At 42.7% G+C, this 18,127-nt stretch overlaps 1 protein-coding gene across 8 annotated transcripts in view; it reads right to left on the reverse strand.

Annotated features, from left to right (window-relative positions):
* Window positions 1-542: 542 nt before the first annotated feature.
* PDGFA (platelet derived growth factor subunit A) overlaps window positions 543-18,127 on the reverse strand; it is a 37,120-nt gene continuing 19,535 nt past the window's right edge. The window contains exons 6-8 of one of the 8 annotated variants that reach the window (XR_007207081.1): window positions 16,970-17,052; window positions 15,862-15,975; window positions 12,537-15,751 (exon numbers count right to left, since the gene is read on the reverse strand). Coding sequence is in view for 6 of the 8 variants with exons in the window: in XM_048320576.1 (XP_048176533.1) it covers window positions 10,692-10,825 (134 nt within the window). In the remaining 2 variants the exon portion in view is untranslated. Of the gene's footprint in view, window positions 2,046-2,346; window positions 10,826-12,536; window positions 15,752-15,861; window positions 15,976-16,969; window positions 17,053-18,127 lie in introns of those variants that run through there. The other 7 variants (XM_048320576.1, XM_048320575.1, XM_048320574.1 and 4 more) reach the window with 7 other exon arrangements.

An 18,127-nucleotide genomic window follows, 5' to 3' on the forward strand; every position in this document is an offset into this window, starting at 1 on the left:
AGCAAGTCCTTTCTAACTTGAAGAACAAAGTGGCCAGGCTGTGGCTGTGTGTGGCCAGGGGATGTGTGGATGTGTGGGCACCCCCTGCACGTGTGTGGCTGGTGGCTGCTCTGAGACATCTCTAGTCCAGCTCTGGGGCTCACCAACATATCTCAGACCACCGGGAGGCACGTCCCAGTCTGGTATCAAGAGGCCCAGGAAATGTGCCCAGCACAGCTCCCATTCCCATGGTGTGTGGTCCCTGGGGTGATCAATGTCATGCCCTGCCTGTGAACCATTCCCCAAATTTTCTCTTCCCCAGAGCTCTGTGTGTGTGTGATATGAGACCAGGTTATATTAAGCCCACTGCTCAAAGGACCAGGGACGATGGCTCCCATGGGCACATAGCAACTATGCTACAGAAAGAGTGAAAAATTCAGGGAACAAGTGGCACTGTAATCCATCTTACCTACCCGGAATAGATGTACCCATGTACTGATCTCTATAAACACACCCTTTTCTCCATATGGGTGGGAATATATTTATATGCACCAGCCTCAAAATACCAGTAAGTTTTTATTAGCCCCATTTGCAGATGGGGCGACGATGACAGACAAAAGTGCCTTGATCCCTCTAGGCTGCTCCTCCTCGGGAGGGGAGAGCTGGAGTCTGCTCTCCCTAGGAGAGGTAGGAGAGGGAGGTGAGTTTTCCCAAACCCCAAGGAGCTCCTTGGTGTGGAGATCTTGCTCAGCTCTCACTTGGAATCATGCTGGCAAATAAACATGAAAGTGAAATCGGCATTGTGAGATAGTTATGCAAGAGCGGGCGGATCCCAGGACTCAGCCATTGTTCCAAACGTTTAATTAACATTATGAAAGCTGATTAAAGGAAAATCTTTAACCTCCAGGGAAATCCCATTTTCTCTCACTTCCCATACTGCTGTAATTTTCACAATGTAAGAAGGAAAGTGTTATTTCAAGGCATGATTCATATCAGCTACGACCTGATCTTTGCCACAGTCATGTCCTGCATCTTAAATAATCGCCAGCAGTGACACCAGATGGGGACACTTCTGAGACAGCATTTTTCCCCCTTTATCCCATGACCTGAATTGCCATCATAATTTCTAGACTTTGTGTCATCCTGGCATGATGACAAGTGTTCACCCACGCTCCAGAACTAAAAGCTGGTTCACAAGGACAGTGATACCTACCCAGACACAGCATCTCAGATACAAAGTGCGAATGACACGCCACAGTCCGGCGTGGTAACAGCAGGGGCTGTTTGCTTTGGTCACTGCAGCAAATTCCTTTGAAGGCAGGAGAGTGGAGCACCATCTCCAGTGACTCCCAGCTAACCCTGAGCGAACCACTTACTCTTTCTGCTCTTTTGGAACTGAGGGCAAAGGCAGTGTTACCTCTGAGGCACTGCAAACTCATGAATGTAACCAGGCACTGGAGATGTTTAGGTGGAAACTGCTATTGTAAATCATGTTAGTGGAGAGATTTGCTTTCAGCTGCAGCGGGTCTGTGAGCAAGCACAGCCCCCCAGTACTCAGCTGTGTATAGGTGGCACATTGCCTCTCTGCTCTCCCCGGACTATTTTAATTATATGGCATGGCCCATCAGAGACCTAATCCCAGGATCTAATCCTGGAGGCAACAGACAGCTGACTGTCTGGACTGTGTACTCAGAGAAGCGCCCTTGGGGCTGCAGTGAGGGCGATGCAGATGATGGGACAGGAGGACAAGCCCTCACCCCACACACAGAGCAGGCACCCACCCAGGGACAGCCAGGCCCTGGTCACCCCCTGGCCAGGGCACCACCAGCACCTCGACCTCTCTGACATGTGACTGCCCTTGGGTCCTCCCCTGGTTAACAGAATCTGGGTGGATGCTGCATCTACAGACTTCCAAATCTAATTAAGAACACGCACGGCTCCAGTCCTTTCCGAGCATCAGGCTTATATAAATACATACACATATAAATACATGGTACAAATACAGCCTCTGGCAGCAGGAGCAGTCTCGTACTCAGATCTTCAACAGTTCTTCCCATCTGTAGATCCTGCAGGTCAAAGACATTGCAGAGCTTCAGGAACCATTCTGAAAAGGGGAATGATTATTTTTTCCCACTGTTGTCTACATGTACGTGGTGCAAAATCCATTTTAATTACGATACAGCAGGGTCATCCTCACTACTCTGAAGAACAGGCACCACTTTTGTGCACACAGAGACATTAGTAAAGCAGAAGCTCTATTTGTAGGATGAAATTCCTCCTTCAAAAAGCACTAGAGGTAAACCAAATTCATACTGTGAATACCAAGTGTATGAAATTCTGACTCAGTAAAAGGCAGACAGCTGGGTATTCTGATAAAAACGTTTCTTTATTTTTTAACTTTTCTTTTCATTACCTGGATTCTGTGTTTGTCAGAGCAACAAAACCAAAACACAGTTTCTTTGATACGCAGCAAATCTGAAAACAATCCTGCAAGTAGCACAACACAAAAACTCCCACAAAAAGGGAAAGCTATAAAATTTGAGAGGCGACGAGGCTTTCAGAAGTGCCAGTTTCCCAGTGCAATGGCTGGAAGGGTGGCCTGGCCTGGCGGCAGTTCAATCATTTTGTAACGAAGGACAAATACTTTCAACATCCTGAGAAAGAGGGCGGGGGGACGGGGGCACGACTCCCTTGCTTTCCCTCCTCCTGCTATTCTTTCTCCTCCCTCCCCCCACCCCTCGGATTTTCAATAGCTCTTTAGTGTTTCCATCAAAGGCTTTTACCATTCATCCTCCCTTCTGGTGCCTGCCTTCCACCTGTCTATCCATCACAGCCCTAACCCAGGTCCCTTTTTTTTCCCCCCTTTGCTATTTTTCACGCGCTGGGATTTGTTTATAAGCTTCTGCATTACCTAAACTGCAGGGGAAGAGGCTGCTGGGAGGAAAGTGAGAAAGCAGGATTAAGGAGGAATAATTCAGCTCCATTGCATTTCCATCTGAACGGTCATAAAATGTGCAAATCCTGTTCCTGGGAATTTCATGTCAGGGGCCTTCCCTGCCACTGCCCTTTCCGTACCCCTTCTCTCTTTCCCTCTCATGGAAAAACAAGTGTTGGGAGGGATGCCTGTAACTCCAAGGACCCCAAAAGCCATGATGTGTGTGCCAGCAGGGAGGAGGCTCCTACCAGCACGTGTGCAGGGAGACACTCCAGATGTGGCCATAAACTGTAGACAAGGGGGTGGGAGGCTGCAGGGATTGAATCCAGCAGGACAACAGGAGTGAGCAGGGAAAGGCCACTCAATATGACAGCTCCCAACACCCCCAGCTAATTAATGAGCCTGGGTAAAATACAAAAATAACCTTTCAGGCTTGTTGGCTCTGTAAGCAAATCATACAGAAATATATGATTCAGACCCCAGCAGCCTGAAGAGTTTCTACTCTCTCATTTTTAGATCATCACCATCACAAGGCACCAAAACAGGCACAGGCCAGCCTTCCAGAGCCCAGAGATCCACCAACAATCCACCTGTCAGCAAACTGTGAGACAGAAGAAGCGCCACTGCTCTGTACAGGTCAATGGAGATTGTTCCCTGATTCAAGCAGAAGTCACTGTGGTCTCTGGGCACTGTTGCTACCTGACCAAACACTCTCAGAACAGCAAGCAGTGCTAAAAAAGGAGCTGGCCCTCAACCTGTCCTCAACCCTAGTGAGCCCACAAACCTTTTTTTGGGGGAACTTCATGTCATATCTGCTGGACCTGGCAACAGCTAGCAGCTATCTTCCACTTACAGACACATCCCGGAGATACTGAGGATCACCCAGCAGGTAGCACATGTTAAAATAAGTTCCTTCGATTGGCAGTTATTTATTATTTTTAAATAAAATGAGAATAGGTTGAATGGGTTGCTCAGCAGCAGCTCAGTTTTTTGTTTGGCAACATCTCGGACAGTTTGACCATACGTATGACAACACAAAATAAACTTCACTTGCTTGCAGTAGCAGTTGGCTATAAATTCAGTCCATCGATGATTTATAGCTCTAGCAGCAGTGGGATATATGAAATGAGAAGCCCTTTCATCCTTAAACTGCTCTGCAGTCTGGTAGAGACGATGAAAGCCATTGTTCCTAAGGCCAGAGGAGAGCAAGAGTTCATTCAGCTGTGGTAGGAGGAGGTGTGCAAATTGGGTCCAAAGGTGAGAGGAGGCCTGGAGAAACAGCAGCCCTTGGTTTCACAGAGCAGCCAGAAAGAAATCCTTAATGATGCTTCACCTTGCCTTGCAGGCTGGAGGGGAGCAGTATTTCCATCGACTAAATGATCTCAACTCTTTGGCTTCCCCGAGGGCACTGCACCAGGACAGACTGGGATCGCTCACCAGAGTCACTCTCAGATGTTTGTGTTCTTCCCACCCACCAGCAGCCCCAACCTGAGCATGTCTTTGGCACAGCAGGTGGGATCCTTAATCCTGCGGAGGGCCAGCCCCAAGCAAAGATTAGCAGAAGAATCTGTTTTCGTTAAAATCCAACCTACCCTTACCGTCCTCTCTGATGGTTCGGTTTAAAATGCGCATGTCCAGCTCTTGCAGCAGCTCTGCTTCTGCAGGGAAAGGGCAGTTCAGCAACCTGCCCCCTCACTCTCTAATGTCTTCCTTTCTGTTAATCAACAAGTAACTAAGACAGACACAGTGAGGAATGTTAAATGCACCTCCTCCTGGAGAATTTTGCCAGCAAGATCACTGGAATTGGGATTTTGCCTTTATTATGTTTCTTTTGACCGTGGAACTGGTCTGGTTTTCCTCCCAGTGAAATTTTTTTTTTTTGGTGGAAAAAAAAACCCCACAAAACAACAAAACAGGAAAAGACATACGAATAAACACTAATACGTACAGGAAAAATACAAAACTTAGCACCATGCACTCCCCTCATTATCAGACAAAGGTTGGGAAGGGTTCACAAGTGTAAAACTCTCATGTGAATTATGAGATTACTGCTCAGTTTTCTTTCAAGTCGTGGGCTGGAAACAGATGGTGGCTGTAGCATTTATGACGGCACAACATGTTACTGCAAGCCTAGCCATCTCTGCCTCTCTCCTCTCAAAAATGCAGCTGCAAGGAAAGTTGTGGAAAATCACATTAATAGTCTCTTCCACCACAGTTTTCCAGCCCTTCATCCCTGGCCAGCACATGGACAGAGCCATCTTGTATGCCAGCAAGAATACTCTCCTAATCCCTGTCCTGAATAGTTACCACTGACTGGCTTATTTAACAGCTAGTTAAAATGTGAGGTTTGTTAGCATTGTAAAAAAGCCTCCAGAAAGCACGTCCTTAAGGTCAGGGCAGATGCCATGTGATCCCAAGGGCTCCCTAAGGGAAACACTCAGAAAGAAGCCATCAGACTGTCTTTCAGCTGTTTATTATTTAAACATTCAGTTCAGGCCAAGCAGGTTGATTTATAAAGAAGCAGAAAGACAGATATAACAATTGCAAAAGCATCTCTGTAACTCTGGAGTCCAAATACCACTTCCAAGCAAGAGTAGAAACTTTCACAAGGGCAAAGGCTTCTGGATTTTCAGTCAGACTCCCTTACCATGACCACAGGTTTAAAAGGATCTGGGTCCCTGCAGATACAAAGACCAACTAACACCATATTTAAATATCTTACCAGTACACAAGAAAAAAATGTCCATGTGCTTCAGTCCTGATGGAAATGCCTTGCTGCCTAAAGTATGCTCATACCTGGACTTGAACCCTTGAGCCAAGCCTGGGGCACAACCCCTCCACTCTCAAGGCACCAGAGAGGGCTCTGCTGACACCAGGGACCTCTTCAAACAGTACAAAACTGTGACCTGTTATCCCTAGGGTTTCTGTGTGCTTTACAAATGTGAAGCAATCCTGTACCACATCGTTTCTGAGAGCATTAACTCTCTGGGATTCCAAAATCAGGATTTTAGAATTACTTCTCCACTTGAGTTAATTAAGACTCTGTCAAATAATATTTTTTCCAGACAAGTGTCACTGGAGTGTCTGAGCATCCACGTTGCTACTTTCACTTTGCTGGTCTCACTACCTGGTTGGGAACATCAGCACCAGCTTTATGTGTTCATCCTTCACCACTCCAATGTGCTCCTGCCTTGCTTCCTGCAGCCAGCTATACACAGGGCAGCATTTCTGCCCTCTGGGGTGTAGAACAGGGCAACTGAAAGCAAGATAGACTTTTACCATTCCCTTTATCACTTTTCACAGCTAGACCAGGAAGTTGCTACAGAAATTCAATAGTGTACACACTTGAAACTCTAAATAGCCTTTTGCCAGAGGTAGACTCTCTCCAGGTGATATGACCATACATATCCAGTGCATATCTGTCATAATTGCAAAAGCCCTCAGACCTTTTCTCTAAGATAGAGAAGGTGCCATTTCATTTTTCTTTTGGAAACCTTCTCCTGCAGAATTCATTAGTATCCTATGCAACAATGTACTTCCTGTAAGTACTGAAATATAAAGTGTATTAGAAGTTTCCACTTCTGGTTTTATCTTTTCCTGATCTAGCCTGAAAATTCTTTTGAAGTTCCTCAAAGTGTTCTTCATATATGCTTGTTTTAGGAAATACCAGATCACTATTGGCAAACTTCTCCTTAATTAAGTGAGATAAAGAAATCAAGATGATATGATCTGATTAATTTCCCACCTTTTAAGGCACCATTTTAAGATTTTTTTTTCCCACTTGCCTTTGAAAAGAAACATGCTGAAGAAACTAAGGAAGGAGAAGGCCCAGAGAGGGCAAGCACAGCTCTGGGCTCTCCAGTGTAGAGACCAGTGAATAGTTAAAGCTTTCCCTCATTCCTGTGGAATGGTTTATTGAAAGGTTTCAGACCCTTCTGAAACTCACATCACTCCAGACAATGAGGAAAAGACTAAACTGTGCTGATTTAGCACAGTGCGCTCTTCAGGGCCTCAGCTCAGCAAGTCAACTCAGATCATGCCTAACTTTAAACACAATTAACTTCAAAGAAACATCTCACACGCCTCAAGTTCAGCTTTGCACTGCCTCCCTTGATGAATCACAACTTGGGGTATGCAGGGAGCTAACGGGAAACATTTGCACTCGCTGACCCCAGCTGCAAGGTCCCAAACCCCCTGTAAGCTACACAGGCATAGCCCAACCACGCTGGATGGGCCAAATGGATACAAGCTGTTAGGCAAGCTCTTCTGAAGCACCTCTACAAGAAACATATCCCAGAACAGCTAAAATTTGATTTAAAAGAGGTACTTGGGACAATCAGTGAAGTACACAAGCTGAGCATTAACCTGCCCAACTCCTACATGGCCTGTTGAGGAAACCACTCTGTCTGGGATAAATTGCTTCTGTCACTTTTGCTGTGCTAACCCCCTGCAGTCAAGGGGAATTCGGATCTTGAGCAGGTTTTTGAGTAGCTTCCTGGCTCCAAGGAGACCTCTGAGCAGAATACTTTACAGTGGGTGAGTTTGGGCCAAGAAATATCCTCACTTCCAAGTGTGTGAGCACAGACCCCTCAGCCCACACCCACACTGGAAGTGCTGGAGCATCTCTCCCTCTGCCTCTGGCCCCACACAGACTCAACAGCAGCTGAGCAGGGCCCAGAGGTGAAATCTGGCCTCTTGAAACTTCCCTGGTCTTCAGCTTAAACCAGCAGCACCTTTATACAGAAAACACATGAAAAGCCAAAGTGCTCAGGAAAGCTGAAGCGTGGCTGGAGTGAAGGGGACTCCCCATCTGAAATGTCTGAAACCTAAGGTTTGAGTGCTGCTGCCTCGAGATGGAAGGCAGAAGTCTGGCAGCATCGTTGGGTCAAAATTAGTCTCTCTTCAGAACAAAGACAGAGATGTTCTGATGCCAACAAAGGTTTCTTGAAAGTCACGTAGAAATGAATTAAAAGTGGATGCCCAAATCCCATAGACTGCTGAAAAAATTCCAGCTGGGGATGTCCAGCACGTCTGGAGGGGCTCTTCATACTTCAGTGAGGTCTAAAGGTTTGAGTTCATCCCCAAAGGGAGCTGAGGCCACCCAGCACTTCACCCATAGGCCCTCTGTGAACAGAGTCTTTCTTGTGGTCAAAGAGGGGCTATCTTGAATTTATGTCTTACTTCTCCCCTTGCGAGCAAACAAAACAATTTCTATGAGTAATTCTACCCACTAATTGCCAAGGAAAAGTCTGGTAAGAAATGCTCTGCATTCTTGACAGGTCAGAGGCTTCCCTAAACAAAGTTGCTGTTTTATGTTTTCTATCAGCACATGTTCACATCCGGGGTCCTTGGTGAATTCCAGTGTGGATGAGTCTCTGTGGGAAATTGCTTTTCCCTATTTTCTTGTTCTAACTGCTCCAGGAAATGAGTCTATTTTTACAACAACGCTAAACAGCAAAATATGAAACCATTATCTGCTTCGTGGCAAGAGTTTCGGGTCAGTTCTCAGGTGACTGTCACCTCCAGAGAAGTCAATGGAGTTGTATCTGCTCATGCAAGGTAGAGACCTGACCAATTATGTAACTGGCTGATCAGTTACCAGAACACAGAGCTACCACAGGCCTAAGGAGTGTCTCGTTTTCATGCGTCTCAAAGTTCATCCAAGCCCTGATGCATTGATAAGTGAAGTATTCCAGTATTATGGTCTGTAAAGATGATAATTAACTGCTGAAAGATTTAGGCATGAGCATTCTCTACAAACATCTACTTTGTCACTATCCTTATAAGTAGTATCTCTTCTGGATCCTTTTTTCACCTGCCAAATAAACCAGGGTGGGATTTTCAGAAGTGTTTAAAATTATTTTCTCCTACTTACTTGTGATTGCTTTCAAGAATACAGATATCTTCAAAATCCCCAGGAGACTTCAAGCATTATGGACTCAATTGTATCTCTAGATGCTTCTGCTTTTTGCACACCTGACTTAACAGCTACTCTGAATTTCAAAGCTGGACAGTAAACACAGTTGCCTTCATTATGCAGGATCAAAGACAGTACATAGAGGCCAGAACACCAGGTCTGATCTGAAGATGAGTGTGCAACACTTGTTACAAAACTTGGCTCCTTGTTTCCTGGTTTGAGGGACTACTTCAGCCTTGACACGTGAACTTCTTTTCTGTTGAAGCACTCAAGCGAGCCTTTCTTTGTGCATTTTATCTAAGAACTTGGGAGACATCTGGCATGCACAAGTATCAGCCCAAACAGAAATGCTGAGTTGCTCAGAACTCAAACCAAGTCAGATTTGGCGGCCTGCTAGTAAGTCAAACATAAAAACGATTGGATTCCCCTCTTTTCCCTCTTCCCTCTTACAGGGAAGAAGTAACCCTGGAAAAATGTGACATGAAACTTTCAAGTGACAGAAATGCTATCACCAGGATGCTCCCAGGATTTCATCCATTGATTATGAACAAGACTAAGAGCTAGCACTGCCTTACCTCTGGGCTGGGAACGAGGAATTCGTGACTTTCCACCTAATTGGAAAGCTCACTAAACGTCACTTGAGACCAGCATACAGAAAACAAACTTAGAGACAATATCTAAGGAAAACAGAACCTAACCTATGACTTGTTCTTTGATTTACAACTGCGATTGTGGGCCCCACCTCACAGTCATATGCCATGGTAATAGGCAGCAGTTCAACAAGAACCAGTCCCAACTTTTCACATGTTGTAGTGATTCTGAGCTACTTCAGCACATACTTTAGCCTGATGCAGCAAGTAATTGGAATGACTAAAGGGACAGGTGGCATGCCACAACTGAAAAAAAAAAAGAATAATCGAGCCTTTGGTCTTGTTTATTCTACCTTCTAATTCCTTTTCTTTTCCCTGAACCAAAAGTTGCCAAATTTCACAGGAAATTTGCTCTCATTAATTTCTCCCATCTCAAATTTGTCTGTTATCAGTACGGCTGCGAGTTTTCAATTTGGGTACCCAAACAGATGATCTGAAATTGGGCTCATTGGCATTAGTGACTGCAGTCCTGAATCCACCCATGCCAAGGAAATATTTTCCCCCAAAATGAAGAAACATGTAGTTCAAAATGGAAACCTCCACAGGAGCTGCTCTCCTAGTCGTATATACAAGTCTCGTTACTTCATCTTTGGGGTTGCTTACAAAATCCTTCAACACTCTGAGAGCACAAAGACCCCCAGCCCACAACTGGGATCCTGTGCCAGGAAGGCACACCCTAATTAAAAAATAAAGCATCAACTCTGCTCCATTTGCCTGAGGTCAATGGCATGTTTGTCCAAAGCTAGGAGCATGCTCAGGCACCAGTTTGAAGAAGAGCAAACACAGGCATCTCTTAAAGTGTTTTTCCATATTAGGGCCTGGGAAAAAAAATTTAGGATTGGGCACATGATAAAAACCGTTCCCCTAGGAAATGTTACCCACACCATAAAAGGAAGGAACGGCACTGAACCAAAGGAGAATGAAAATTGTCTACTAAATTTTTGTAAATACCCATAAAATCTGAGTCTTGTTCTATGTGCATAACTGTAAGTCATGAAAGGCTGATTCCTTACAGAAGCAGGAAATGACTGGCCCATCACGATAGGATAAAAGGCTGCATAATTGCCTGGGCAGAAAGATGGATTTCCATCAATCACTACGTTCTCTGACAATATGGCAGTGGCTTTTGATCATGTATCTGATGCACAGTAATTAGGCAAAATGACTTACCCTCAATCTTTTCAGTATTTAGCTCTAAGGGTGCAAGGATTCATTCTTGGAAAGGGAAGATGGTCGTGTGATTTAGGGCACTGGATGAGCACTCAGATCTGAGTCCTCTCCCTGGTTCTGCCACAGCCTTGCTGTATGACCTTGCACAGGCTTTTCTCCATGCCTCGGTCTCGCCTAAAATGGGATAACAATAGTTCTTTATTTCAGAGGAGATAGGAACACAAACCAGCTCAAGGCTGTGCCACAGAAATGCTACAGCAAAGAGCAGCACAGAAAAGCTCAGACACGGAATAATGCCTCGCGAATAAAATGTGGGAAGACAGGCAGTAATTAAATTGACTAATAAACACAAAACGTAGGCTGATTTTTAAGGAATGCAACACTGATAGGCTTTGTTACCCAAAATTAAAGGAAATTTAAGTGGGATTCTTATGAGTTTACCTGACTCTGAGATCTGCTAGTAGTACACACTGTGCATTAGAAACACCAAGGAAATTACTTCATTCAAAACCTCCAAATGGTGTCTGCTCTACAGCAAGCACCATTTCCAGCCCAAGTGAGGGTCACATAACTATCCAGAACAACATTTTCAAAGCCGTGGGAGGGGCCTACAAACATGATTTCCTTCTATTTACAGTAATACATGAGCATGCAAACCTGAGGTAGTTTTGAAACTTCAAAATAAAATCTGAAACTTTCAAATTGAAACATTAAATGGGGCCACTGATCCTAATTAAACTGTCAGATGTCTGGAACAGCTTCAATGCCACTATTAGAGTCACACTGCTGCTGGAATTGGACAGGGCTTTAGCAAAGAGTCTTCAGTAGTGAGTATTTCTCCAAATGCAAAGATAAATCTTTTTCTCTAAAGCATTTGCCTTTCACATGTATATAATTTCATAATTTCAGTTATGGGCCTATGGGTCTGGGACAGAGGATCTCAGGGCACATGCCTACATAAACCATCTGATTTGGAGACCAACAGATCAAAGGCTGTTCTGTCAGGCAGGAGGAGAGTAAACAGATATGAGACACATCTTAGGAAGGGAAAATCATTTCTGAGAAACAGAAACAAGAGGGATGGGAAAGTCAGGCAGAGAATAGCTGGCAAACAGCCCACAGAAAGGTAACGTGGACCTGAGGAGAACAGGCAAGAGAATCTCCTAAGTGGAGTGCTGAAGCCCATTGGAACGAGGACACCCAAATATGCTGTTTTAAGCAAGAGTAAAAAGCCTAAACCCAAAGTGCTGGAGCTTCCTGGGAACCTGGGAGAGGAGCAACTGCCTGCAGTCATCGTGCACTGCTTAACACAGCAGATGCCAGGCAGGACAGAGGACAGGAGAAAAGGAAAGAAAACTGGCACATAGTCCTTGGTTTCACTCAATAAAATCTACTGAAAGACAGGTCTGGAAAGATGAAGCACAGAATTAAATGTAATGAATTGACTAAAGAACCAGTGAGCATGCACATATTGTAACGCTGACATTGGGTTTGGGCAGTCCTCCCTGCACGTCTTTTCTGATCAGACAAGATCTCAGAAAAAGATACAATCAGACCAAGAAGTTCTGGATCCCTGGACAGAGGAAATGAGTGCAGAATGTAGAACAGAAAAACATTTCATCCTCAAACTGCTGCCTACAATGTGGAAGGACAAAACCAACAAGGTGTTGAAGCATTGCATGGAAGTGCAACTTTTGACAACCACCATCCTTCACTCCATTAAATCCCCTACTCACCCCCCACCCCACAAATAACAGAGGTGTCCATCAGATATCTTGTGGCTCCAACTGCTCACACCCTTCCCTGTAACACTCCAAACGCAGCACATTAGAAGTCCAGAGGGAGTCCACCTCCAGCAGACAGCAGAAGAAGATATGACACGGCATTCACAAATGCACAGAGAACTGTTTAATTTACAGCCACAATGGTGAAACAAACCATTTCAGAGCTTGGACATTCAAAGTTAAGTCTGACACTCATTCTTATATTCACTTATTGTGCTTAAGTATTAGAGAACACAGGATTACATTAACCGTACACGACAATCTGAGATCCCTGCGGGACCGAGGAGTGGAAGGGATGAGCAAGAATGAGGGACCAGCCCCTCAAGTGGTGTAAGCTGGTACAGCTCCATTGCAGGCAATGGAGATCCGGTGATTTACACCAGCTGAGGATATGGCCCTTGAAATGTCCAACTTAACTTTGAATTAACGACTCCCATGTCACAACCTTCCATGTCACTGCTCCTCCTGGTTGTATCTGCCACTTTGAAGGAGGACTAATCCCACAGCCCGCCACGGTCCCAAGGCTGGTGGGTGAGAGCTCAGCTGGACTACAGGAAGTGAGCTCATGTCGTGACACTACTCCTCGCAGTTTAACAGCCACGGACTGCATCCTCATCTGATGTAAACTAGCTTGGGGGCAGCTGAAGTCAGAAACATTTGCCAATTTATAGTAGCTGAGAACATAGCCCTGAGATTTTTGTGTTTTCTGCCGCATGCTGTATGAACACTGTGCTTGACAACAACGACTCGTGTGCGTTTCATTCCTCGTAACAAAATTAACTCAAGACTGCAAGTCTCAAACAAATGGCTACTGGAAAAGTCCCCATTCAGTCTTCACTCTCTCCTGGTGCGCTGAATTTGGCATAACACGTTTATTTGCTGGCACCAACAAAACCTCTCGGGTTGCTTTGTTTTCAAGACTCTGCTACAAGGCCAGACTCCCTCGGGATGTAAATCAGAGCTCCAGGATACCCAGGGGAGTCACTCCCAAGGAGTTGGCCCACAAACCCAAACACAACCTTCTCATGACAGTGCAACCACAGGACTCTTTCCAAGAGTTGTTTTGCAAACTATTCCACTTAAGTGACTTTGACATCCTTTCATACCTGCACAGTGTCTGAGTGGGTCACATAATGCTTTTTCATCTACATGATTTTAATGGATATATGTTTGGTTTTTTTTCTTTCATTAGATATCTTTTAGACAAAAAAAAAAAGGAACGGAGCAACATTATTGGCATCCCACTGAAACATAAATATATAAATTACATTTTATACACTTTTTTAAACGCAGACACATACATTCATGTGCATAACATTGTGAACAGTACACTTAGTGGAAAACAAGCACAGACAATCTTAGTTAAATGTATTTCCAGTTTTGGTGCTCAACAAATACACTGGGAAAATGATCACAAAATAGAACGGTGACTAACTCTATCTCTGCATTAGCATCTGAAGCCAATAATGCCTGTTAGCTAACATTGCTTTGTTTGGTTGAATTTGGACATAGCTACAGGAACAGGAGGGGAATGTTTGAACTATATTTAGAGAAATGGAAAGGTTAAACATCTCGCTCTCTTTTGTTGTTTTAAGGTTCTGCAGTTCATTCACATTTGAAGATATTTTTATTTGAGTGGAAACACTGTCTTCAAGACAAACTTTTCTGTTGTTCCAAACTAAGAAAACTCTTTCATCTCTTTGTAGATGTTTCACAAATAAAAGAATCCAGTAGTTCACTTTACATATCCAATGTCATAATCCAAGTAAAACAAAGGGTACATAATCCAAACTACTGGGGTGGGGCAGTGATTTTGGCCAAGTGAGTAGCCATGTCATATCTGGCACAGCCCTAAATTTCCAAAGCAGCACAGAAGGATTTATCCATGTGGCTCCCACTGCAATCTGTGGGGAACTGAACATTTAATCCCTTGGCACTTTGAAAATACAGGAGCTGGTGCCAGAGTATTTTATCTGCCCTGCTATAGTTAAAATAGATTTTGATGTTATTTGGGCTATTCTACTACAAAAATATGACCACAAAATGCTTTTTTTTTTCTTTTTTTCTTTTTTTTTTTTTTTGGTTCAAGAAAACATAGCAGGCTTTCTCAGGTATATAAAACTGTTAATTTTTAGATAAAAATACAAACTTCACCTTTACAAAAACACATATTTCTGTTGAATACACATAAAGCATAACATTTTACCAAAAATAAAGAATTTTAGGTTTTGTTCAAATATTTGCAGCAAGGTAGTTCCCATGCCACCATGACATTATACAATGCAGATACAAGAATTTGTACATTTCACACAGCTCCAACATGTGAAATAAAAGTATCTGTATACTGATAAGAATGACAATTGCTAACACAATATCACTAGTAGGCAACTGGCATAAGTCTTAAAGAAAAAAAAAGGATTTTTGCATGGATATCCAATGATTTGTTTACGCACATCTCTCTTTTTTTTTCTCTTTTTCTTTTATGTAATGCTTTAACTTACGGGGGAGGTTGGGGAACATAAACCAAGAAACGTCTAGAAAATTATGCATAGGTATACCATTTTTATTTTAATACATCTCATTAGTTTGCATCCCACTAGGAGAAATACCATAATGTTTTGTGTTCTGCTTATTGTTATACCAGTCTTTTATATGTGTTATTGGCAAATGTAGTCCAAGAGATAATAAAAAGCTAGGCAAAGAGTAAAAAGAAAACTTAATAATCACTTTATGGTGTAAAAAAAAAAATCCACTTAAGGCTCCCCAGAAGGTTTTTTTGTATAGACTTTTAAAACACCACCAAGCAAGGACGTATTGTTCTATAGTGTTTGCGTGGCATTTGATCATTTCATACATTCCTGCTTTTTTTGTGCCTGAAGTCCACCAGTGTCCATCCATCTTCATCAAGAACGCAGGCACATTTCTTGACGTAAAGCACCGTTGACTGCTCTGACAGAAATCCACTATTCACTTAGATTTTTGTCATGTTTTTGAGTACTTTTGGTATCCTCCATTCATTCAACTGTCTTTTTTTCTTTTCTGTTTTTCTTTCTTTCGTTTTTTTTCTTTTTTGGACAGGGAAGCTTCCTATTGTTTCACAGAGTGCTACAATACTTGCTTTGATGTCACATTAAACAAATGTACATTGTCTCTTTGTTCTCATTAAGTGTTCTTTTGAGCCAGTTTTTTCACACAGGAGAACAAATAAAGTATACAGTCAATAAGCACCATACATAGTAGGTTCAGGAATGTAACAAACCATGTACATCCATGTCCCAGAGAGAAGTTTTTTTTCTAGCTTATTTTCACCTTACATCTGCAGGAGAGAAAAAAGATACAATAACTCTATGATTAGAATCAAAGGTCCTGTCCTTGAAGTAGATGACTTAAAAAAAAAAAAACTGTTCTGCATGAAGAGTCACTAACCTGGGACAAGAAGTTCTAAATGCTGTTTTGATTGAGTTTACATGCTCACTTTTAAAGTTGAATTTTAGAAAATCTTTGCTTCTATCATACTACTCCCAATAAATACCTGTTAATCTGAAACAGGATATCAAGTTTAGCATTGTTTAGAAATGATACATTGGTATAAATGAAAAACTGCCACTGGGAGTTTATGTGCAAAAACAGGGGCTTGAAATTAAATTCACCATCATCCAGGCATTAGGCACAGACACTGCAAAATCCAAATCATTCCCACTCCAAATACCAGAACCAATTGCAAGTGCTGCAGTTTACATACTTTCAAGTCATTAAGAAATGGAAATTCCATATTTAATTTGGAATGTGTGTCGCCATCATCATACATTGCTAATATGTTGGCCAAAGGATTTCAGTCATTTTTTGCACTGAGGGTGTTAGTTTTTCACTACACTGAAAACCTCATGAATTTTGATGACTGACTATCATCATCCTACTGAGACTGAACAGACCAAAAAAAGATCTTAATTTTCTGGTGAAAGTAACACAGGGCTCTGCAACACAAAATAAAAAAATGGCATTTCTTAGCATCTTTCTTGTCAAGTAAGCAGATCATCAGATTGTGTCAGGTGCATGTGCAATCAACCCCAGCTCACGCCAGAACGTGAGTTTGATGGTCACACAAATAATAGGATTTGCTGTATGTACACTCAATGTTTCACAGCCAGGGACTGGGAACACAACAATTTGTAACCTGAAAATTCATTCATGCATTATCATGTGATGCTTTGACCTCAGAAATCAATAATGAAACACAAGCAGAAGCAATGGAACTTGAGATTTCAGAAGCTGAAGTATTAGCACCCTCCAATAAAAAAGAAATAAAAAAGGCAAGAAAAGGAAGTAGCTCAAGAATGTAAGATGCTGATGGTGATGTGGAGCTTAAAGGGAAAATACCAGTAGGTAGAATTATCAAAGCCAATCAAATCTAATCTCTTTGCAGCCTTGAGGTAGCAAGTGTCAAGATTTTGAACAGTGATTAAGTCGAAGTGATGATATTTGATTAAGTTTTCCAGTTCTTGTGCTATTAGGGTGTTCAGCATATAGGTCCTACCTGAATATCAAATAGTTCCAGTAGGTTTTATGTTGGTTTTAACTTTTTTCGTTTCCGTTTTTTACCTGATTCCCTAGGCCTTCCTGTTAACATAAGGGCAGGGCTGGTGAAAAGCCCTAAGGTAATGCATTTCGTGTAACACTGAAGTCATAAATACTCAAACCGTTTACATTTCAAAGAAATCTCATTATCCTTCGCATTAAAGTAATAACTTTACAACGTCTGATTTGACATTGAGTTTACAAAGTAATTACACAAAAGTAAAGAAATAATAAACGAAGTTGGCATTGCACACGTCATTCCCAAGATCCATCTATAATTACTGTTACCATGCAGTACTCAACATTTGCCTTCAGCTCTGGAGTTGAGCTATTTTCAGCTCACCATGCACTTGCTGGGTGCAAGTTTTGTTCCTACCAGTAATTAACTCCTAGGAACACTTATTTCTCCGTGAGAATTCTGCCCCATTTTTTACGCACATCAAAACCAATTGCTTAGTCTTTGGCAATTAAAGACAATTTGGAAAACTGAAACTGATCTAATGAAACTTTTTTCCCAAATGGGAGACACAGAAAATGTATCAAACCATATGCACATTAAAAATAGCCACTTTATGTGTGGTTTTGTCTAATAACTCCACCTAGTTTCAGCTAAACACTCAGCTCAGATTATAAATTGATGTCCAGTAAAATCGCAGCAGAGGTTTAACTTCATTTTTATAGAAATTCTAATTCCTCTGCTCTGTACATAGCAACTGATGTTTACATCTGCTTGGAACCAGGTTTATGTCTCCATCCTGGATGGAGCCAGGACAGAAAACCTTCCTTACCCGACCACCTACAAAATCTATCACCTTGGGGCAGCTTTCCTCCCATGTTTACCTGCTCTTCACTGACTCTTTTAATTTTGGGCTGGTTCTACTGCACTCTTAGATTCCCTGCAGAGGTGCAAAACAAACTTTGGAGGCTTCCTTCAAGAGTATCAGGAGAAAGGGAAATGTCCTTTCTACCATAGCGGGTTTCCTGTGTAAGTGTGTCAAGCTCTGCATTGACTGCACTGCAGTAAGTAGATCTGAGTAATGATTTTAGATCATTCAGAATGATTTTATGAAAGCCAGATTTAAAGTAAGAATTTTTCCCCATAAATCTTTCCCCATTG

This window comes from Corvus hawaiiensis, chromosome 16 (assembly GCF_020740725.1).
Source record: "Corvus hawaiiensis isolate bCorHaw1 chromosome 16, bCorHaw1.pri.cur, whole genome shotgun sequence".
In the NCBI taxonomy this organism is placed as follows: Eukaryota; Metazoa; Chordata; class Aves; order Passeriformes; family Corvidae; genus Corvus; species Corvus hawaiiensis.